The following is a 22,491-nucleotide window of genomic DNA, read 5'->3' on the forward strand; positions in this document are numbered from 1 at the left end:
CTCCTTTGTATTTGAAAGCAAGCTCTGGGAGAGCCGGGACCAGAGCTGTCTGCTCACTGGCTGCCCCTCCGTGTCTAGCAGTGCCTGGCATGTATTTGGACCAAGACCTGAGGTGACAGTGGTGAAGACAACATCCTTGTATCCTCGACCTTCACCTTCTAAGTCCGTAGCACATAGCAGGTGCTGAAATTACTGGGTCATTATGGCTGAAGGCAGATGCGAAAACTTTCCTAATACCACTAAGATCAGTAATCTGGAACATCTGTGATACCTGGTCTTGGGTCCCCTCTACGGGAAGGACAAAGAGCAGTTTTCAAAATTTACTAAACTCGTAGAAACATGCTGTAAGTTTTATATTTCGTGATCATTACCTAAGTGATGAACAGCCTTGAAGTAAGAAAGGTGAAACAACATGTGCTTTGAATTTCCTAGACTGTTTGTTTGTAGGTGAACTTTTTTAAAAGTAGGCTCCACGCCCAGCCTCACGTGAGGCCTCAACTCACAACCCCGAGACCAAGAGCCACATCCTCCGCAACCGAGCCAGCCACGCGCTCCTTTTTATATGAACTTTGAAATCAAAGTTGGTTTGGGGTGAAAAGGCCTCGCAGCAGGAACACTGAAACCTTACACGGTAATTTAGACTTTTGGAGGATGCTTTCTAGTTCACAACGGCCTTTCTCATTCCATCCCCTTTGCTGCTCAGGGCTGACCCGAGAGGGAGGTGGTGCCGGGTGGAATATCACTGTCAGGGCGCGGAACTTAACGCCAGGCGCTTCCACGGACCCCGTGGTTCAGCAGTGGGGTCACACTGCTAGTGAGTGGTAAGACACTCATCCTATTCGACTTCCCAGCCGTTTTCTACCCAGTTGACCAGTTTCTCCTTTCAGAAACGCCTTTTCTTTTAGTTTATTTATTTTGAGAGAAAGAGCACGCACGCGAGCATGAGTGGGGAGGGGCAGAGAGTATCCCAAGCAGGCTCTGTGCTGTCAGCGCAGAGCCTGACGTAGGGCTTGAACTCATGAACTGTGCGATCGTGACCTGAGCTGAAGTCCAGAGTTGATGGTGAACCGACTGAGCCACCCAGGCACCCTCTGAACTGGCTTTCTGGACACCCAATCTCTTGGGTTTTCTCCTATTTAATGGCCACTTTTTTCCAGTCTGCTTTGCTGGATTTTCCTTCTTTCCTCCATGTTGAAATGTTGGGAGCACCCTAGGCTGGAGTCCTTAGATCCTTCCACTCTATGTACGCCCTCCTCCTAAATATGTTCATTCAAGTTCACGGTTTTAACTACCACCCAGACAGTGCTGGTTTCTAAGTTAACTGCTCCGGCCTCAACTCCAGGCTTCAAAGTCGAATTATCCGCTCAACACCGCCACGAGTGTTTCACAGGCAACTGGAACTTTAACTTGCTCCAAAGCAAACCTCTTGGCCAAAGTTGCTCCTCTGGCAGTGTTCCCCGTTCTGGAACATGGCATCACCATTCTTTGGCTCCACATCTCACTGGCAGGTCCTGCTGGCTGTCTTCATATTAGATCCCAAACCTACTCCTTGCCACCACCTCACTCTAGTCCAACCCACCATGGTCTTTGTCCCAGCAGCAGCCTTCCTACTTCTGTCCTGTTCTTCGTAAAATTAAGGGGGACCTCCTAACTCTTCCCAGGGCCTCCGGATTCGTTCAGGTGGACAGAATTCCATGATCTACAAAGCCCTGCCCGATCTGGCCCCGGGGTTGCCTCCTGCTATTCTTTTCTCAGCTCACTTCACCTCAGCCACACTGGCACCTTATTCATCACCTCCAATCACCTTCTACTTGGTCTCTTTGCTTCCGCCCGTACAACCAACTACTCCTGGGCTAGTCAACAGTCCGCAGCCAGAGGGATCCTGTTAACACTTGAGACTTATCCCATCACCCCTCTGACACCTTTCACCCCCTTCCCATTTTTTGCTGGAATAAAAGCCCCTGGCTGCCCGCTCAGTCCAACTGCAGCACATCGGCCCCTCTGAGCTTCCCCGACCGGCTCCGGCCTCGGGGCCTCCACGTGTGTTGTTCCTCCTCCCAGGAAGGTGCGCTCTCTCCCCAGCTCTGAAGACGGTACCCCGTCCCCGTGTCTCCGAGGGCCGCTGCGGCCACCAGCCGCGCCGAGCTCCCTGGCCGTCCCCGTCCGCCGCGCCCCCAGGTCCGCACCGCGCGGGCAACTGGCGGGAAGCCCCGCTCGCGGCCCTGGGCGGCACGGCCCCGCCGGCTGCCTTTCCGCCCGCTCCGCGCGGCATCTCGGGGTTTGTAGTTCTGCCCCGGAAGGGCGGCTGCCGGCCCCCGAGGCCGCGCCTCCCCGACACTACAACTCCCACGGGGCAGCGGGCCTCCGCTCCCGCACCCGCCAGGCCGGCAGGCCGCCTGCCTCGCTCGCGGCGGGTCCGGCGGCCGCCGCGGGGAGGGGCGCGAAGATGGCGGACGCGGTCGCGGGCAGGGACAGGTGCGGGGAGCAGCGGCTCGTGTCGCTGCCGCTGTCCCGCATCCGGGTCATCATGAAGAGCTCGCCCGAGGTGTCCAGCATCAACCAGGAGGCGCTGGTGCTCACGGCCAAAGCCACGGTGAGGCGGGCCGCGCGGGGAGGAGGGAGCGGCTGGAGTGGGGGGTGGGGGGGGCGACCGGAACCGTCGGGCCCCGCCCCGCGGCGCTGCCGGTGCCGCCCCCCCCCCCCCCCCGCCCCTCGCGGGCTCGCGGCGCGCGCGCCCTCGGCGTCGCGCCCTGTCCCCTCCCTCGCAGCGCGCGCCCCAGCGCCCGGCGCCCTCGCGCCCACCGCCCCGCCCACCGCGCCGCTCCCGTCCTGCCTCGCGTGCCTTTCGCCTACCGCGCGACTCCCGCCGTTCCCCGCGCGCCGCTCCCGACTTCCCCTGCGCGAGGCCCCGGGTGGTGGCGCTGGCTGACGCGACCTGACGCGTGCCTCCTGTGGCGTCTTCTCCACGCGCATCACCGCACTCCGGGCCCCCAAACCTTCCGTTCTTCCGCTTCCGCCCTGTTCGTGGTTTTCGGGCCCCGGTTCCTCAGGGTGCAGTGAGAGGGTTCTGGAGGTACAGCCCGACGACGCACGCACCTTGTCCGCGCAGCGAGGCTGGACCTCCCCCGGCCACAACCAGCCTCCGTTCCCAGCCCGTGGTGCCAGCGCCGTTCTAGGTGCAGGTGGCTCAGGGTCTCTTTGGATTTGGTGTGGACAGTAGCGCCCCAGCACCCTTTGTGTTACTGCACTGGGCCGTGCTGAAGCCTGCCTTGGACCGCGCAGCCCCTCGGGTCTCAGTGCGGTGTCCCTGCAGGGTGCTGGGGCAGAGCTGAGACCTTCTGCCCGCCTGATCCCGGAGCCCAGGGGGGTAGTCGTCCGATCAGCACGTGGTGCTGGGATACTTAGATGCCCTGTGCACTCTCATTCCTTACCCACCAACCTAGAGGGAGGGGAAGAGAGAGGCTCCGTCCAGGTTGTTGATTTGGGGAAGGTGTTTGGGCAAAATGGGAAAGGTGGTCAACTCTCAGCTTCCGGCTGTTTGACTATTATAGTCGTACGCCACCACCTTAGACGCTGTATTTTAAAAATGTGTTCCTGAGTCAAAGAGAATTTTTGAATGGTCCTTTGCTCCTTAAACCAGCCCATAGTTTTCACATAATTATAATCCATCGTTGAATTAAAAAAAATTTCCCTGAGTTAGAAATCTAAAATAACTTTAGGGAAATGCCTGCTTCCCCGCCAACTTTGATACACCTTTGCCTTCTTTCTGACCCATTTCTCCTTTCCCCAGTAGTTTTCTGTAATTTGAGAAACCCAGGTAATCCGCAGTCATCTAAACAATGTAATTTTAAAAATTAAGTTCTGCGGTAAATTTTCAGGGCATACTTTTCATTTCACTTTTTCATTTTGTTTTAGGAACTCTTTGTTCAGTATCTAGCCACCTATTCCTACAGACATGGCAATGGAAAAGAAAGGAAAGCACTCACTTACAGTGATTTATCAAATACTGCAGAGGAATCGGAAACTTTTCAGTTTCTTGCAGGTACTTAGCTTTTGAAACATTCTGGTTAAAACAGATGTAGTAATTTACAGCTTTTTTTCCCCCTGCTTTCACTGAAATAGACTTTTTTTTTTTTTTTTTTTTTTTTTTTTTTTTTGCTGCTTTCTCCAGGTGCCAAAGTTTACCATGACCTGGCACAGGAAGACATTATTAGTTTTGTCAGAGTATGTTTGTAATGTGGTTCACCTAGAATGCTAGTGAAGTCAACAACCTGCACAAGGATGTTTGGCTGGCTGGGTGGCTGGGGGAGCCTGGCTGACTCCTTACCACTGAAGGGAGGACTCTGGGCTGGTCTGCTCGGCCCCAGAAACAGAGAAACTCGTAGTTGTTGTTGCGGAACAAGCTGTGTGGGCCACAGCTAAAAAAAGAGCTTTAATCTATCCCCCCGGGGCCCGCCGGCCTGTCTCAGGTGGGTAGGACAGGGTTGCTCCCGGTCGTTACCAGCACACAGGAGCCCATGGTTTGCAGTCCGTGGAGAGGAAACAGGTCTCTGGCGTTAGTCAGGAGGCAGTGCTGGTTTCCTGCGCTGTCACCCAGAGGCAGGGTCGGAATTCTGTCGTGTTTTGGAACCTGTTCTAGAGTTCAAAGCAGGGACTTGCACATTTTGAAATTTGCATTGCTGTGTTCATGGTCTGCCAAAACCAATTGCTGATGTTAGCTTTATATTTTTAAGATATATTACCAAAGAAGATTTTAGCTAGTAAATATCTGAAAATGCTTAAAGAGAAGAGGGAAGAGGACGAGGAGAATGACACGGATGATGGAAGTAATGCGGACGAAGCAGAGTCCTAAACCCAAAGTCAGCCTGCGGAGCGCCCTCCTGGATTAGCACCATTGCTTTGGAGTAAGCACAGCACCACGTGACTTTAGACTCTTCAGTTGTCAGAGACTTCAAGTACATTGTATGCCCTCCTGGCTGCCTCAGGGCACCTGATGTGCCCACGCCATAGATGGCCAACAGGAAAGGAACCCAGACAGCAGCCTTTCCCTGAGGGGCGCACGCTGCAGGCCTGGGGCAGGGCGTACCAAGAAAGCTGCCTATGCAGTCGGGCACGCCTGGTTCATCTGCTGCGGGTAAGCTGTAGAGGCAGACAAGTTGGCTTAACTTTTTAATTTACAGAGAGATTTTAAAGAGCTTCTAAATATCAGTTGTGTAAATTCATAGATGACTATTTGGAAATTAGTTCTTGTAAACAACTAGCTGTAGTTTGAGCTAAAAATATAGTTTATGGGTAGTATGTTGCGTTTGAAAACTTGACGATTTGTCTTAAATACTGCATTTTTATTAACTGAAAAATAAATTTCTTTATTAGAAGCTGTACATAGTTTAATAGTAAATGCTTTGTGGAACTAGATTTAGAGCCCTCTGTTGTTCTCATGCCTTGCTTGTTACCTGAGACGTATGCAAAATTTAAAAAGAAGCATTTCTGGGATGCCTGCGTGGCTCAGTTGGTTGGGTGTCCAACTTCAGCTCAGGTCATGATCTCATGGTTTGTGGGTTTCAGCCCCGCGTGTGGCACACACTGGCAGTGCAGAGCCTGCTTGGGATTCCCTCTCTCCCCCTCTCTCTCTGCTCCTCCCCCACTTGTGCACATGTTCTCTCTCCCGAAATAAATAAACTTTAAAAAATAAATCAAAAGCATTTCTAACACTTTTATTCCCAGAGAAAAAAAATCTCGTTAATATTGTTTGTATTTGATTTAATTATCTCTGCAAAGGCATTTAAAAATTTTTTAATATTTATTTATTTTTGAGAGGCCGGGGGTAGGGGACACAGAGAGAGGGAGATGCAGAACCTGAAACAGGCTCCAAGCCCTGAGCTGTCAGCACAGAGCCCGACGTGGGGCTCGAACTCAGACTGTGAGATCATGACCTGAGCTGATGTCGGACGCTTAACTGACTGAGCCACACAGGCGCCCCATTTCCTAAAAACATTTTAAAATACTGTGTATATTGAAAATCTTAAAAAAAAGAAAACTCTCCTTTTATTGTTCATTACACACAAAGTAATTGTTTTTATTGTTCATGAGAAAACCATAAGCTCTATTTGTTTTTTTTTTGACAGTAGGGTAAATTTTTGGCTGTCTCTTGTCTCTCTTTTTTAAAGAATTGAGTTAAAGTTTACATCCAGTAAAGTCATCCTTTAACATCTGATGTGTTGGTTATGTAAGTAATCAATATGTAGGACAGTTCTATCCCCCCAAATATTCTTCTGTACGCTCAGAGCCCCGTTCACTTACCCTCCGGTAACTACTGATGTTTTCTGTTCCTCTTGTTTTTAAAATTGGTTTAAAATTAAAAAAAAATTTTTTTTAATGTTTATTATTTTTGAGAGAGACAGATAGCATGAGGTGGGGAGGGGTAGAGAGAGGGAGACACAGAATCCGAAGCAGGCTCCAGGCTCTGAACTGTCAGCACAGAGCCTGATGCGGGGCTGAACTCACAAACCATGAGATCTTGACTTGAGCCGAAGTCAGACGCTTAACCGATAGGGGCAACTGGGTGGCTCAATTTAAAAAAAAAAAATTTTTTTTTTTAATGTTTGTTTTTGACAGAGAGAGAGAGAGACAGCACGAGTGGGGGAGGGGCAGAGACAGAGAGGGAGACACAGAATCTGAAGCAGGCTCCAGGCTCCAAGCTGTCAGCACAGAGCCCAACACGGGGCTCGAACTCAAAGACTGCGAGATCGTGACCTGAGCCGAAGTCAGACGCTCAACCGACTGAGCCACCCAGGCGCCCCTATTTAAACATTTTTAGAAACCCACATTTTGGTGTACCGTTCTGAGCTTTGACAAACTCAGGGTTGTGTAATCACAAGACATAACAGTTCTGTCATCCTGCAAATTCCCTCATGGTCAGATTCATTCCAGCCCTTTACCTTGGCAACCCCTTGAGCTATCCTTTTTACCCAGAGGAGACAGCAAATTTACTCTGGAAAGGGCCATATAGAAAGTATTTTAGGGGCGCCTGGGGGGCTCAGTTGGTTGTGCGTCCAACTCTTGATTTATACTCAGGTCATGATCCCAGGGTCGTGGGATTCAGCCCTGTGTCAGGTCTGCTTGGGATTCTCACCCTCCCTCTCTGCCTGCCCCCCAGCCCTGCACTCTCTCAAAAACAAAACCAAAACATTTTCAGCTTTGTGGGCTATATAATCTCGTTACCACTGTTGAACTAGGCTATTGTAATATAGGCAACCATATATAATACATAAAGTAATGAGTATGGCCATATTTCAGTGGGACTCCATTTCTGGACTCTGAAATTTGAATCTTGTATAGTTTTCATGGGTCATGAAGTATTATTTTGGTCTTCTTGAAACATTAAAAATGTAAAAACCATTCTTAGCTTATGGGCCATACAGAAACACAGTGGGCTGGCTTTGGTTCACAGACCATGGTTTGCTGACCGGTCTTTCCCATGCCACAGAAACAGAATTCTAGAGTACAGAGCCTGTGAACCCAGCTCTGCCCTGTTAAGCGTAATGCACAGGGTTCATGTTATTGCTGGTCCCACTCCTTATTGCTGTGTAGCCCCCCACCCCCGCTAGGGATATATAGTAGTTTCTCCATTCCCCAGGCCAACACATAATTCCCAATTTGGGTTGTTTCCAGCATGATTACAAATAAAGCCCTAGAAACATTTGTGTGCAGGTTTTATGTGAACAGAAGATGTCCCTTTGCTTGAGTATACACTTGGGAGTGAAATTGTGTATTTAAGTTCATAGGAAACTGCCAAACTTGTGAAGTGCCTGTACCATTTTGGATTCCCATCAGTAGTAAAGGAGTTTCACTTGCTCTGCGTCCTCTGCAAAACTTGGTAGGTTGTTTTTGTTTTTAATTTCAGCCCCTTTAATGGGTATAGGTTTTAATTTGCATTTCACTAATAACTAATGTTGAGCATCTTAGTATTTGCTTATTTACCGTATTTTCTTGGGTAAAGTGTCCAAATTGCCCATCTTTTTATTGGGTTTTCTTTTGGTTGTGTTTTGAGAATGTTATATATTCTGAAAACAAGCCCTTTGCTACATTATGTGATTTGCAAATATTTTCTCCCAATGTGTAGCTTGTCTTTTCCTTGTCTTGACAGCATCTTTCAAAGAGCAGAAATAATGATATCTCTATGAGAAGTTCTTAATTTTGAGGAAGTCCAGTTTATGTTTTTTCTCTGGGGATCATGCTTTTCTGATCATATCTGAAGACTTGTCATCAAACCCGAAGTCACAAAGATGTCTGAGTATCTCTTTAAGTGCCGTGCACGGCCACTAGTATCTGTGCCTTCGGGACACGATGCTGTTTAAGAAATCCCCCAGAAAAACACTCACTGGTTTGTGTTTAACCAGCTGAGCATTCTTAACTCATCTAAGCATTTCCGACCCAGTTCAGGGAGCTCTCCTCCTCGGGTCGTGTGCCAGTCTGAGCCAGGAGCCTCCTCCTCACTGGTTTCCTCATCTCTACAGCCTCCTTCCTCGTCCTCTTCCATACTGGTAACAGATTATCAAAACAGATTTGTGAAGATTTTTCTTTTCCTGGTCAGAAATGTTCAAGTAGCTGTCGGGACCCAAGCCTCTTCTAATACTGTGTACATTTCATCGAATCCTCCCATAAACTGTATAGTGTCCGTGTTTCACAAAGGGAATGGGTGGTCAGGTTAAGGCACTAGTGCAGGACATACCTAGGAGGTGGTGGGCATGGGATTCAAATCCCAGACTACTTTCTTTACTGGACCATGCAGCTTAGAAAGGATCGTCTCTCCCCGCCTATGTGGTGTACATTCTTGGCATTCGAGGCCCCAAACACTGATCTTACTCTGCTGTAGATGCTGTAGTTTTCCTACCTTAACCTTCCATTCTTCTTGATGTGGGCTCCCCGTCCTCTGTGGAGCAGAAACACCCTGATCAAGCAGCTTGCTTTTCTGAAATTATTTCCTAATTCATGTAACACTCACCATCATAGGTTTTTAAAATTTTACTTCTTTAGAGAGAAAGCATGTAAATGGGAGAGGGGAGAGGGGGAGAGACAGAGACAGAGAATCCCAAGCAGGCTCTGCACTGTTAGTGGGGAGCCTGACTCTGGGCTTGATCTCATAAGCAAGGGAGGTCACGACCTGAGCCAAAATCAAGGATTGGATGCTTAACCGATGGAGCCTCCCAGGCGCCCCATCATTACAGTTTTAATCCTTAGGTTTTTGTAGTCAGTTCGTGACTATAATGCTTCTGGCCACTCAATAAAGTGAGACTTAAACAGCAAGACTGTAATAAGGTAAGCCCGTATCGATTAAGAGATTATAGAGCTCTCATCATTTTCTTACATTCTTCCAGTAGCAGCTAGATGCCCTGGGGCCAGTGGGCACAAAAGTGCTAGGTGGTTTTAGATAGTAAGTCAGTGAGAAGTACAGGGTCCTGGATATGTTAGGCAGGAGGTAGTGGGAAGAACTTCATCTTGATTTTGTCAGGAAAGGGGAAGGAAAAAAAAAAAAAGACTGGGACAAAATACACCAGAAGTTTTAAGAATCCCTATCCGTGTTGTGATTATAAATAATTTAAAATTTTCATCTTTATGTTCATCTGAATTTTTACATTCTCTGTAATTAATACAGTCTTAAAAATCAGAAAATAACAAGAACGAAACCTTGGCCTGCTTTAGCACCGAGGTACGTGTATCCTAGGGTTTTCAGCCATTGTTTGGCTTTAAGTCCAGCCCTCCTTTCCCAACAGCATATATTCTTGAGGGTACAGATAGTGGGAGTCACAAACAGCCCACAGCAAGGCCACCAGGGCCTTCAGAGCTGCAGCAGTATGTGTAACCCTAGCCTGGTGGAGGGGGTTGTGACGCACCAGGATGAGACACCTGGATGTGGTCAGTTCCGGTTCCCACACAATGTGGATCTCAGGGCTTGCGTTTGCCTGGGGCTTAGTTCTGCGGCTTTTGACCTCATCCTTTCTCATGGCATTTAGAGTAGAAACACCCCAGTCCCCCTAGATACCGCATTTGTTTTTCTAGTTCGTTCCTGTGGCTCTCATCCCCAAACCCGAATTCTCAGGGACTGATGCTTAGCCCTTTTGAGTTTCTGGATACGTTGTTCAAGGAATTGGTCCAATACTTGCAGACTAGGCCTCCGGACGTCCATCACTGGAGGCGTGCTCCCACCTTGGAAACCTGGAATCTTACACCGTACCGAAGATAGTGCCCAAATAAAATCTGTGAGTAATTGAAAATCTTTGGGAGAGGCAGCTGTAAATATGAGGAATTTTATTTTATTTTTTGCTGACATACTATGAGGCAAAACAAAATTGACACCATACAAAATAACTTTATAAAATATCATTCACATCATATTTTATCAGATTTACAGCATTCTGTGCATGTTAAGGGTTATGTAAGGAGGTGAAAAAACACTATGCCAAACTTTTAGTATTAGTTTATATACACACAGTAAGAAACAAAACAAGTAACTGTTAGGTTTTCCATGAATTTATTGCAAAAATAGTGCAAACTACTTAACCTAGTAAGCTGTAAAACAAACTCGAAAGGACCCAGCTAAGCTTGAACGTGACAATAGATGCTCAGTGTCTCAGCCTTTGGCATTCTTCACCAGTTTGTCTTTCGTCCATCAAGACCACTCCCCACCTGCCGGGTGAGGGTGAGGGCTGGGGATGGAGAGACGCGGAGACTGGCTCTTCCGAGACCAGATCCATCCGGCTGCCTGATGCCAGCGCTTCCTTTAGGATCATGCTACTTACTCAATGGCAATTTTGTGAGGTCTGTGTTGAAGCCATTAAGATGCCAAGATGTTTGAGTCTGACCTTAGAAACAAGTCATCCAACCTCTTGATGACACGGAGAAAAGAATTAAGGAAGCAGCATGAACAGAAAGGACTGGGAACATTATTGTCTGCCTACACACACGGTATCCTTTTTCGCAGGTGCATTTGGGTGAAGTAGCACTAATGGTGGGCGACCTTTGAACCAGATACTGAAGTTGAAAAGACAAAAACAAAGGATCCTGTATCCCGACAAGAGTCACTTTAAAATCCCGTCCAACAGTCTATTGGGGTCCAAAAAGCGTAGATCTAAACAAAATGATAAGAGCAAAACAAAATGCTACATATAAAAGCTAAAGAAACAAAATGCAGCATATTCAGGTTCTTTTTCTTGAGGTACCTATATAAATTTAATCACCTGCCCCAAAGTACTCTTGTTAGGTGAAAGAACAGAATGCTTACTGGTGAGCCAATTGCGGGGCGTTTCTCACCACTGAGAAAGTGCAACGGCGCCGATCTGTATATGCAGCATACCGAAGGATGAGCGACTCTATAAGATAGAGCTCAAGTACTGACCCGGTGGACGCTCAACAAGGAGAACATTTAACTAGAATCGTCCCATTTTTTGGAGATCCTGCAGCAAAAAGCCTCCCAAATCAACTTTCAGAGTTTTGCCACTAAGGAATGTTGGTTCTCTTGTAAAATTCAGAGATCTCTTTAAAATAGTAAAACTATACACTACAGGAAAGATCCCTAATTTTTATTTCTTATTGGTATAAAATCAAATTCTTAAGACTCCAAAATATTGTGTTACCTCCAAACAATTAAGTTAAAAAAGATCATCACAGTAGGAAAAGTCTAGAATTGTAAACTGCCAAATATAAAAGCATGGAAAGTCATCGATCTCCTACCTTACTTTCTCACCTGCCAGAAAGCTTGCCTAACTCAGGGCGACCCCGGGGCTGTTGCTGAATGCAGGCCTCCCCCCACCCCACCACGGCCCACCCCACACTTCAGTGGCTCCCGCGCCCCCCTCTTCCTCCGGCTCCCCCCTGGCCACCAACACCTCCACCAGGAGAGACGAAATCGACAACAGTCCATTTGCTGCTTATGAAATAAATGTATAAAATACGCCAGAGGTGGCGGGGGGGGGGGGGGGGGGGAGGGGCACAGATGGCAAAACCCAAAACAGTTAAGTACGTGGGAGTTGTTTTGGCTGCCCCTTCATTGGCACAGAAAATGAAGAGAGAGCTTTAAGTACATGCATAGAAGAGTTTGGAATTTGTTTGTAAAATGTTAATTTGCTCTTGGACATAATTTTTTTTTTTTTTTCTTTTCTTTTCACAAGAGGGCAGTTGGGATTTCAGTTCTACCTTACTTGTTGGCTGGGGGCAACCTATCAAATTCCATGACCAATTGGGCTTTTCTCCCCACCTGCAATGTAAGAATTTTAATTTCATACTGATTTTTTCAATGCATTAGGATTCAACACAAAAGGCACAAAATAAATAAAAAGATTATTAAATAAACGGAAATTATGATTTCAAGCTTTGTGTGGAGTTATATCTTGCTGTTTGGTTACTTTTTCCAATTTGATTTGACAGACTTAGTAAATAGCACCCAACTGTTTAACTGAGGTAGATCCACATTGTAAAGAAAGCTGGGTCCCCTCCATTTTATGTCTAAGTTTAAGATGCTTTTACAAAAACAAAAATCCAGATAATCCTATGCGGAAGCGATGGCAGGTGGCACTACCTGAAGAAAGCTTAGAACGTGAGCAGGTTCAGTAAGATTCATGCCCAAATCACACTCTCCATTTGCCATAAATAAATCTCAGACTGGAGGGAAAAAAAACAAACATTTAAAAGTAACCCTGAAAAAGTCTCTAGACTTTCAGAATAGGTCATTTTGACTGCCACAGAAATGCACAATGGTCCGTTTTCATCGAGCAGTGGCAACGGCCACGCCAGACCAGACAGAGCGAGACAGGGATCTGGATCACCGAAAGTTTCCCTTTGTAACTCCAGAGAAGAGACTGGTTGATTTAGGATATAGCATCTTGATCTGAACAGTTTAAACCCACCCTGCCTAATATTTTTGCATACTCTGAAACTTACAATTTTAACATCTGATTAAGGCTTGATTTAAAGTGGCATTACCACCTCGCGTCATGCAGGCATCGGACATCCTCAAAACACACGGAATGGTAGTGAACAAAAGACAAGGACGTAAGCCTCCGAATTGTATTTAGCAGGTACTATAATTTTATAATTAATTTTACAATTCATGTAGCAAATGAGAAATTATACAGAGAGGCCAATGTATATAAATACTAGTTTGTACAGGAACTTTCAGTTTTACAAAACAGCACTGCACGGTTTCTCTATTGCAAGCACAAGACGTCGTCACATAGACCCACCGCACAGGTATCAACAGTCCGTGGACAATACGCAGAGTACCGCCTGAAACGAGGCCCTTGTAGCTGCTCAGCTTCTTAGAAAATAGTAAACTTTCAATGGTCACAATACATTTTGATTCAAAATATCTTCTAAAATGTTTTATTGTGGGGGGAAAATTAAGAAGGGGCAAGATCTACCTATGGAACTTCTGAATTCATTTTTGGTTCTTTTTCAATTATTTTATAAAAATAAAATAAAACTAGAAAAGTTGATAAAACTCAGGGTTAAAACCCCTCAATACATATTAGGTAAGTAATCTGAAGTGTATCAGAGGTAAGAAAAATCTGGATTTAGACACTACATTCTTTTCTTGTATTTAATGAGTAATTAGCCACTTTGCTGCACAGAAACTTAACAATTATTCTCTTAAAACTTTTTAAAAAGTAAAAACTCACTTGCCTCTATAGTTACAAAACATGAATTCATACCTTCAGCCACTACATTAAAATCCACTATCAAACTCAGGACTCAAATTTCCATTTAGTGCTACACTATATACTCTCAGGATTTTAGTCACGCGTGTATTTGCCTTGGAAGAAGATCCGAAATTCTGAATGTGCCCTCCCCTCTGCAGCCAGCACCTCTGCCGAGGGAAAGACCACTCACTGCCTTTCAGAAAGGAGAGATTGGGAGGAGGGAGGGCCAAGAGGAGCCAGTAAGGATGGATTTCTATGCATTTTGAAAATAAATAACATCGGGTTCTTTCCCCCGCTTGAAAGCAATAAAATCATCCTGGACAGGGTAAGGTGTTTTGTCATTAGACCATCAGCCAAGAAACTGCTCAAAACCTGGCTTAGATGAGTTAGAGATAAAGACTGCATTTTAGGCATGTCAGAATCGGGAGTCCTATATGCACGGCTCACCCCAGTCAGCAGCTTCCCCACACACCACACAAAACAGCAACGCTAACGAAAAGCGTCCCAAGAGAAGGACAGTAGGACTGAATAGCACCTTACGTCTGAGGACTTCACACGCAATTTACCAGAGACACGATTCCAATTCCTTTTCTAAAAATCTAGTTCCGTGACACTAAATAGTCTTGTCAAGCGACTAAGGGGACGAAGCCACCAGGTCTTGCTGACGGTTATGGTCGATGCCTGACTAAAAGAGATGGATCTTGCGCGCGTTTCCCGGAATCCCCGCCGCGGACGTGGACTTGGAAAGGAAATCCTGCGGCTACAAGAACCTAACGTTTTCCGACGTGAGACAGTATGCACGGGCATCACAGTTTACAAAGTCAGGAGCTGAGGAGCAAACGCAGCTTCAAAGGCAGAAGGTCAATGATTGACTTGTGGAATGATCCAGGCTTACTTCCCAATGAAAACGCAGCCCCAACGCGATTCCAAAAGGACACTGAGGACCGGACTTTTAAAGGCACAGAGGCTGAGACTGGGTCTTCCAGAACATGCTCAGTCTGGTACCGAGGGAGACCAGAGGAAGGCCTGGTGCCACCCGCTTCCTGGGTCAGAGGGACCTGCCCTCTCCCGCGCCCCCCTCCCCCAGATTGTCCCCACAGTCTCTAGAGTTCAAAGGAGCCTCGGCTCCCCAACACAAGCACCGAGGTCTGCCAAGTGGTGCCAAGGGGCCACGCAGTTGGCCTGCACCGCACCCCTGGCCTCATGGCGTAGGCTGGTCTTGGGATCGACTCACGGTTTGAAGGACCTTGATTCAGAAGGTGCTTAACGAGGGTGGCCTCAACATCTAGTTCCTGGAGACACTTGAGGAGGAAGAGTTAATATTTGGTGTTTTAGCTTTAACTCTTTCACATCAACCAGTAAGAGAAAAGTGTTAATAACAAAAGCACCAGTAGTCTTCAGCTCCCTCTTTTAAAATAATTTTTCATGAACGTGAAAATGGCGGGAGAGGCTCACCCCGGGATTCTGGAGACATTTATGCACAGAGCTCATGGGCAGATCTGAGTTCAACAGTTCACATTACTGAATCAGAGTGGGCTGCCGTGCGGTGTCCCCTGAAAACGCCCTGAATGGGATTCTGGTCGAAGAGAAGGCCAACCCAGAGCGCCGGAGAAGTTCCAGAAGCAGCAGGTCAGCAGACACTGAGGGTGCCCGCGCTGAGCGCCCACGCATCTTGGGGAGGGCTGTGTCTACAAAACAGTGTAGTCGCGCCATTATAAAACATTCGTAGAAAGACCGCAAAGGACACTTAGCTCTTTCAGGATTAAAGCACGCCGCGCAGCGAGAAAAGCATCAAAACCCAAAACGACCGTGCTAAAGGCAAAAACTGCCAGGTCACGTTACGCGCGTAACCTCTCTGCGCCAAAGTCAGCATCTGATGAGGGTCCGGTGGGCGAGCAGAGCAACCTCCACGCCCCCAGACGTCCGTTCCCGCAAAACCGCCCGCCTGTCCCTCAAGAATTTAAGAGCAAACCAACGGAGGGGTCTCGCAGCTAATGCGGACCTTCCAAAGATGAGAGAACGTAACGAGCCTAAAGACAAGAGGTGAAGAGGGCAGAGGGCGACCCCGACTGACCCACGGCAGCGTGTGGGCAAAGGACGTTCTGGCAGCAAAGTGGTTAATCACAGGGAGGGCTATTCAGAGCGGTAGGTGACAGACTCTCAGGACTGACTGCCTGCGAGTTAGCGAGTTAGCGTCAGATGACCCAGGGGGCCCTGGGAACTCCGACTTCAAGATGCTGGCTGTGGGCCCTTATGTCCGGTCAAACAAAGGGCCTTGGACTCGGACAGAACATTTTGCTTTTAAACCGTAGATCATTTTTAAGTAGGGAGTGACAGTAACTCAAGGTTCCAAGGTCAAAGGCCGATCACGACCGCACTGTCTCCTGCGACCACACGGCCACTTTAGATGGATTATTTTTGCACAAGAGTTGGTGTTTAAGCACCTTTGTGATTTTACAGAGCGTATAAAAAGGGAGGAGAGCGCAGAGGGAGCCATTTTCAACCCATTCACAAGTGAAGCAGAGAAGAGAGTGCTTTCTCACAGCAAACAGGGAAGCGCACAAGGCCAGGACCACAGGCCGCTTCAGGGTCTCGCTGCACGCAGCCCCGCACGGAGGCGCTCCCGCCAGCCTGGGAGGACGGTGCGGGAGGCTCTTCCTTGTGCTGGCTGCTTAGAGTCCTAAAACGGAGCCGGGCAGCCCCGAGGAGTCCCGGCCCGCCTCTCTTACCTCCGAGGGGGAGGAGGGGACTGCCCACGGGTCACAGTATGGCACACACATTTTCAAGCCAGAACTGGAGAGAGAGATGTTCACAATTCAGTTTATTCAGGCAACGTTTTGGCTATTTTCAGTGTGGATAGCTACGCTTAAGAGCAAACACTAATCTACCGAGAATTCAGAGGTAGCCTTTATCTGCATTTATTTACTTTTTTTTAAACTAAAAGGTATTCAGAAACCACCTTCTGTAGTGATTTGGCTAGGCCAATACATTCACTTTAGACAATAAAATGGCAAAACATAACCAAAAAAGCATTACGGAGGGCACCACGATGGCATCGACGCTACGTTGACACACATTCGTGACTGGTTTGGGTCTAGAAGCTCCGTGTGTGTCTCACTGGGTAGCCTGACCGCAAACGATTACACGCTGTGGGCTGTGGGCTGGAGCACATACTTCTCATCTAGCAACGTCACAAGGCATACAGGAACAGCGCTGGATCTCAGGTCTCTCCAGCATCGATGGGCTAAGCCACAAATGACGGTTTTGACACAACAGTGATCTCATGGCTTTAAAATGATGGCTGACCAAAGAGAAGTGAGGGAGGCCCTCACCGTCTAGCAACATTGGCCACACAGATGCTTCTGATCCGAACTGTCAGATGCTGGATGGAACTGGAAGAAAATGCTTTAAGGAGCCATGAAAAACAACCAGGAATGAGACCAAAGAGAGCGCTCAAAGGATTTATAGTTAACCCTCTTAAAGTTAAATCTTCAGACCTCAAGGGGAGAGCATACTCTCCTTTCAATAAACTGCAAACTTCCTTTCTGGAAAACAAGAAAACGAGGCTAATTTGTCCTTCATGAATGGTCAGCAGACACAAGGCTAAAGAGGCAGTGAAGTCCACGCGACTCTAACACATAATACTGAAAACGTGCCAGTACCCTACAACAAAGCGACGCGTCGCGTTCCTATCACGTTTGCGGCCCTACATCTATTTACAATCGTTTCAAACAAGTACAGCAGATGCAAAGTTGGACATAATAAAAAGGAAGTTGTCAAAAAATCAGTGCAATTATTCTGAGTTGAAAATCTTCCTTACAAAAGAGTCAGCGCGTGTGTGTAACACAGACAGCCCCATTACAAAGTCACACGTGCACCGTGTCCACACTGAAGAGAACGTCACCGCAGCCGAAACCCGCAGGCAGGGCAGCTCGAGGGAGAAGATTCTTGGTTACTTTGGGGAAGGGCTTAAAATATAAATAAACTATTTGCATTCTGAAAGTGAGGCGTACGAACACTGAGGAAGTTTCTATTTATTGTACATTCCTTTTCTCATGAGCGTGAGAGATGAGTCAAAGAGAGGTCACAGGGAAATTTCTATGGCTTGTCTGGGCCACTGGGATTGTCCACTGTCTGGATTATGTCAACTTCTAAAGCTCCTCCTAATGGAACTGCCTTAGGTGTAGGAAAATGCCCATGAAAAATCCTTTTAACTGTCCAACAGATCAAAGTCCCGTTGAAGGAGTACATCCAGATCCTGACGGCTCCACGAACCAAGCCAAGTGCTTCCATGATGCCAAGCAACCAAGAGAAGCCGTCCCAGCCCCCCAGGCCCCCCAGAGACAGTCTGGTGTCCCAACTGCAGGACGCTTGGCTGGTCTACCCTTAACATATTGTATCAAATATATAATTTGACTGAAAAACTGCCCTGTAAAAATAAAATTTAAATCACCCTGCAGATCAATGTAAAATTACATTGCTGCATATATAAGAAAAACAATTCATCCAGAAAAATTACATTTGTGGCTTTCAAAAATAAAATCATCCGGCAAACTTGCAGGTAAACATTAGGCAATTTATAAAAGTTGGGGAAAGAAACTGCTAGCATATCCATCAGGTACCACATGCACTGGGATATCCACATCGGCCAAATCGAACCAGAGCAGAAAGAAAAAAAATAAATAGCAACATTTGCATTTACCAACAATAAAAATAACATATAATATGACATCAGTAAAACTACCCCACACCCCGCTGCAGGAACTGAACTACACGGTCTTTTCCAATGAGCACCTCGCAGCCAGGGTGAACATCAGTCAGAGCAGGGACCCCGGCCAACCTCAAAAGAGCAGGGAAATCACTCCGTTGCCACCACGTCCCTCTCGGGCAAGCCCCCCCCCCCCCCACCCCGCCCCGCACCCACCGAGGGCCAGGGGCCGCCTGTGGTTCTAGAGTGCAAACATTCATCCACGGGAGTGTGAGAACACCACCAGAAAGCGACATCACGTTAAAAAAGTAAAAGCAGACCCTATAACGTATCAAAAGTGTGTGTGTGAAGATTTCTCAACTCCCAAACCAAACAGTCCCTTTCTAAAAGTACAGGTATGCCCAGTTTTACAATAACGTATCCGCACTAGGAAATTCTGAGCTTGTAGCACACAAACAGGCTGGAATCTCAGCGTCCCCAAGGGGCACGGGCACAAAGCAGCGGCCGCCCTCGGCTCCCCCGGGGTTTCCTTCATTGCTTTGTCACTAGGGCGAGAGCGGGGCGAGCAGAACAGTGGGGAAGGGAGGTGGGTACTGTCATTTCTCTTAAAGCGAACATTTTAAAATCTACTAGGAAGAGTACCAGTATAAGAATCTCATTGGGAGACCTCTTTGAAAGAGACGAGATAAATCCTAGTTTTCCTCTTTAATGAATCCAGATTTCTACATCATAATTTTCACATTCAGTTTGCTTAAAGCAAGGCACACCTTACTTAACAGTGGGGCGGGGCAAAGCCAGCGAGCGGACGCCACTCGAGTCCACATGGGCCCCGAGCCTCCGGTGACCACACGCACGCGGAGGACGGGGCTCCCCTGGGAATCTGGGGCCACGAGGGCCGAGGTAGCCCAGGGGCGGGGGGTGCAAGCACAGTCAGAGACGGGCGAGGGCCCCTTTTGGCTTCCACATGAACAGGGCTCAGACTTAGTCTACTGCACTTTGAGGTTTTACGCTGTCTCAAAACTGATCCTAATAACGGGGGGATTGGTAGAAATTTGGGAAAACAATTATTTACCTGAGAAACTGTAACTACAGCCATTTGAATTCTGAATCATCAGATGTGTACAAAGGTATGCAGCTAACCCAGCTGGAGACGTTTGGTCTGTTAATGCTTTTAGTATGAAAGGTTTTGTAAAACTAGCATAGGGCTGTACAAAGTACCTTTCTCAAGTACTATGGCCCACGAAAAGGAACACCTTGCCTTCAAATGATTAAAGAAAAAAAAGGTCTCATTTTCTGTCAGCCTGTGATCTTTCCTAGGCGTTAGCTTAGAAGGCACCTGCCCGCACTGCCAAAGGGCTGGGCCCTTGGTGCTCGAGGGAGATTACTCTTCAGAAAGTTCTCCATCACGGGTTCTCAGACTTCAGGCAGCCCCGGAATCCCGGCTGAAGGTACAAAATACAGACGCCCAGCCCAGCTCTGGAGAATCTGATTCAGGGGTCTGCATTTTTACCAAGCACCGCCACTGCCCTGACCGCCAGGACCCTGTGGCAGGTCGCAGAAACAAGCCTTTGAGACACACGATTCCAGATGACCCTAAACATGGCTGAAAACTAACCTAATTTCAGATTTCGAAGGTGTATTAGTGAAGAGATTCCCTCCTTAGCTTGGATGCTCCTGGTAATTTAAGCCAAGAGTGTATTGGTATCCTTCTGAAAATAGGAGAAAGTGCCACTTGCCAATAAAAGGACAGGGAATTGCAACATTTCTTAGAGCAGAGGCTTCTGTTCGTTTAAAAAGACCAAAATAACAAAAAAAAAAAAAGAAAAAAAAACCCAACAAAATAACAACAAAAAAACCCAACCAACCCAAAAAACAAAAAAACCCCCAAAACAAAAAAGATACAGCAAGAAAAGGCTAATGCCATTACTAAGACACCCACATGCACACACAGACACGCACGCACCACTCTGAGTATATATCTTCACAAACAATAGTCGCCCCTTTGTCATCGCCGCCAAAATCTAGGCCAAGTGTCTGTCACAGCCCCGCCTGCGGTCGCCCCTCCCCCCTCCGAGCCAGCAGACAAGGATGGAGGTGGGGGTGCTGTCTCCAGCAAGAGGCAGCCAGCCCATCGGGAACCCCGCCCCACCGCAGGGCCAGAGGTCAGTGTCGGGGACTGGGTCCGGGGAGGGCCGCCGGCAGGGAGGGGTAAGCCTACAGAGCACAAAGCAGCACTTGGGGGGGGGGGGGAAGGGCTCGTCTCCTTCCCCGAATCTCTACACTGAACGTGGATTTGATTTGTTTTAAAAACTGTCTACGAGGACAAACAGCCCACTTAGCACAGAGTCGTCTGCTGTTACCCTTCCGGAGTTGTCCGTGGTATCACGCTTAGTGCGACGGTTTCTAGATTGGCAAACCCGCGTCTGGGGCCCAGAATGCAAATCTCTTCTGCGGGCTTTGCAGTCCGCCACCTCCGCGGGCAGGCTCCGTCGCGGGCCGCTGGCCTCGCGCCCAACGGGGAGCCACCGCCGACGGCTCTCTGCGCGTTTCAGTGCATAGATCCTACGAGACTCGTCTAACAGAGAACCAGACGCAGAGAGAAGTGCGCTCCGACACGTGGACCTGTTCCGGGAATGGAAGAAGAAGTACATTCCATCTGTGCTTAACCGGCTGAGCAACACACGGGGGCGGGAGGTGGGGTGGCGGCGAGCGGCTGCCGTGCGCGCTCGGTGCCCCCCGAGGTACAGGCTACGCAATCTACGCGGGGAAGGCGGGTCGCGGTCACATTGAGTCAATTGCATACTCCTGTACGTAAGCGCGAGAACCACACGAGGCGGTCCAGTCTCCAGGCTCCAAAACACTCCTGATATGCTAAACAGATCACAATAAGCACCCCATAGTCAATAAAATGAAAAACAGCATCTACCTATCACATTAATACTGCAAACCAGATATATATATTTTTTTCTCTTACATTAAAGACATAACAGTGAAAAAGGATTGTACTGTATTTATCACCACAGACCCGTATTCTTTAGAAACTTTGGAAAATAAATGTCACAGTCCTATAGGACAAATCTTACGATTAGACTGTCGGCATATTGTCTTTTTTCTTTTTTTTTTTTTTAAATAAATTTTTATTAAAATGGCACTTGTCTGCCAATCTCTCTGGACCTATAAATGTTGTAAACACACATGGCCCGTCTTCTGCCCCCGCTCCTTATTTCAAGCTGAGTGAGAGGCGGGTGGTGACAGAGCGAGACGCCCGTGGGCGCCTCGGCGGGCCACCTGCCCTCGGCCCCGAAGAGCTTGTGTGAGCCCTGTCAGGAGCGCACTAGGGTCACTCTGGTGTAGACGTCAGCGACCACCTCACAACGCTCAAGGCTTTAAAACCACTGCCGTGCTCTGTGTTTTGCTTCCACTCTCTGAGAACGTTCACAGCTAGTTTGAGCCCATCAATTTCATAGAGAATCATGTATTAAAAACAAGTAAATTGAATGACCAAATAAATTAAAAATGTTTTAAAGCCCTGAGTTCATAGACTGGTTTTAGGAGATTTTTAGGAAACACGGGACTCTATTTTAAGAAGCAGCTTCTAGATTTTGGCAAACCATACTTCCTACGACAATGGGGTCTCATACAGGTCTGCAGTTCAAAATCCAGGTCTGAAATCCGGGACGGAAGGCATTCTGGAAGATGGAGGATCTACTAAAACCGATGACGTCTCATGTTCGATGCTGGCTGTCACGGAAGGGCTGGGCATCTGTTGGTCTGAGTGTAGCTGGTCTCATGTGAATCCAACTCCGTATACCATCGTAAACACTATGACACGTCAAGCAAAGTACATGGTGCGCAGCGTGTCCTGATGAACCTGGACCGCCTTTGCCAAGGCTTGGTGGTCTCGCCCGTTACTCTGCCCGGAGGTATGGCTTCCTTCGGCACTGCGGGCGCGGGGGGACAGACAGAGAGAGAGCGCGGCCTTCAGTGCACCGGGTACCCGGGGAGGCGCCCACGCAGCCGCCGGGCGCGGGGGGGGGGGGAGGAAGACGCCGGCAGGTGGGCGCCTGACGGCTCCGGCCGCCAGGGCCC

The 22,491-nt window shown here is 47.9% G+C and overlaps 2 protein-coding genes across 12 annotated transcripts in view; one reads left to right on the forward strand and one right to left on the reverse strand.

Annotated features, from left to right (window-relative positions):
* The first annotated feature begins 2,238 nt into the window (after positions 1–2,238).
* On the forward strand, positions 2,239–7,872 carry CHRAC1 (chromatin accessibility complex subunit 1). Of its 3 annotated transcripts, none has more exons than XR_006213125.1 (4): positions 2,375–2,593; positions 3,916–4,042; positions 4,734–5,134; positions 7,778–7,872. XR_006213125.1 is itself a non-coding variant. In XM_042973417.1 (3 exons), exons 1-3 carry the CDS (start codon positions 2,447–2,449, stop codon positions 4,850–4,852), a joined length of 393 nt encoding a protein of 130 aa, XP_042829351.1. In that variant the 5' UTR covers positions 2,239–2,446; the 3' UTR covers positions 4,853–5,381. The 3 variants fall into 3 exon arrangements, 1 of the variants encoding a protein (XP_042829351.1); XR_006213126.1 differs by having other exon boundaries at positions 7,785–7,872; XM_042973417.1 differs by lacking the exon at positions 7,778–7,872 and having other exon boundaries at positions 2,239–2,593; positions 4,734–5,381.
* Positions 7,873–13,048: 5,176 nt separating this feature from the next.
* The window catches only part of AGO2 (argonaute RISC catalytic component 2), a 109,578-nt gene continuing 100,135 nt past the window's right edge, over positions 13,049–22,491 (reverse strand). For 8 of the 9 annotated variants that reach the window (XM_042973411.1, XM_042973409.1, XM_042973414.1 and 5 more), the window contains one exon: positions 13,049–22,343. In XM_042973411.1, the coding sequence (XP_042829345.1) occupies positions 22,235–22,343 (109 nt within the window). In that variant the 3' untranslated portion in view covers positions 13,049–22,234. The remainder of the gene's footprint in view (positions 22,344–22,491) is intronic. The other variant, XR_006213124.1, reaches the window with a different exon arrangement.

The sequence above is a fragment of the Panthera tigris genome, chromosome F2 (genome assembly GCF_018350195.1).
Source record: "Panthera tigris isolate Pti1 chromosome F2, P.tigris_Pti1_mat1.1, whole genome shotgun sequence".
In the NCBI taxonomy this organism is placed as follows: Eukaryota; Metazoa; Chordata; class Mammalia; order Carnivora; family Felidae; genus Panthera; species Panthera tigris.

Coding starts and splice junctions, on each gene's coding strand:
- CHRAC1 (XM_042973417.1), top strand. CDS start 2,447: ATGGCGGACGCGGTCGCGGGCAGGGACAGGTGCGGGGAGCAGCGGCTC. Junction 2,594..3,915: donor TGCTCACGGCCAAAGCCACG/GTGAGGCGGGCC, acceptor ATTTTGTTTTAG/GAACTCTTTGTTCAGTATCT. Junction 4,043..4,733: donor AACTTTTCAGTTTCTTGCAG/GTACTTAGCTTT, acceptor TATATTTTTAAG/ATATATTACCAAAGAAGATT.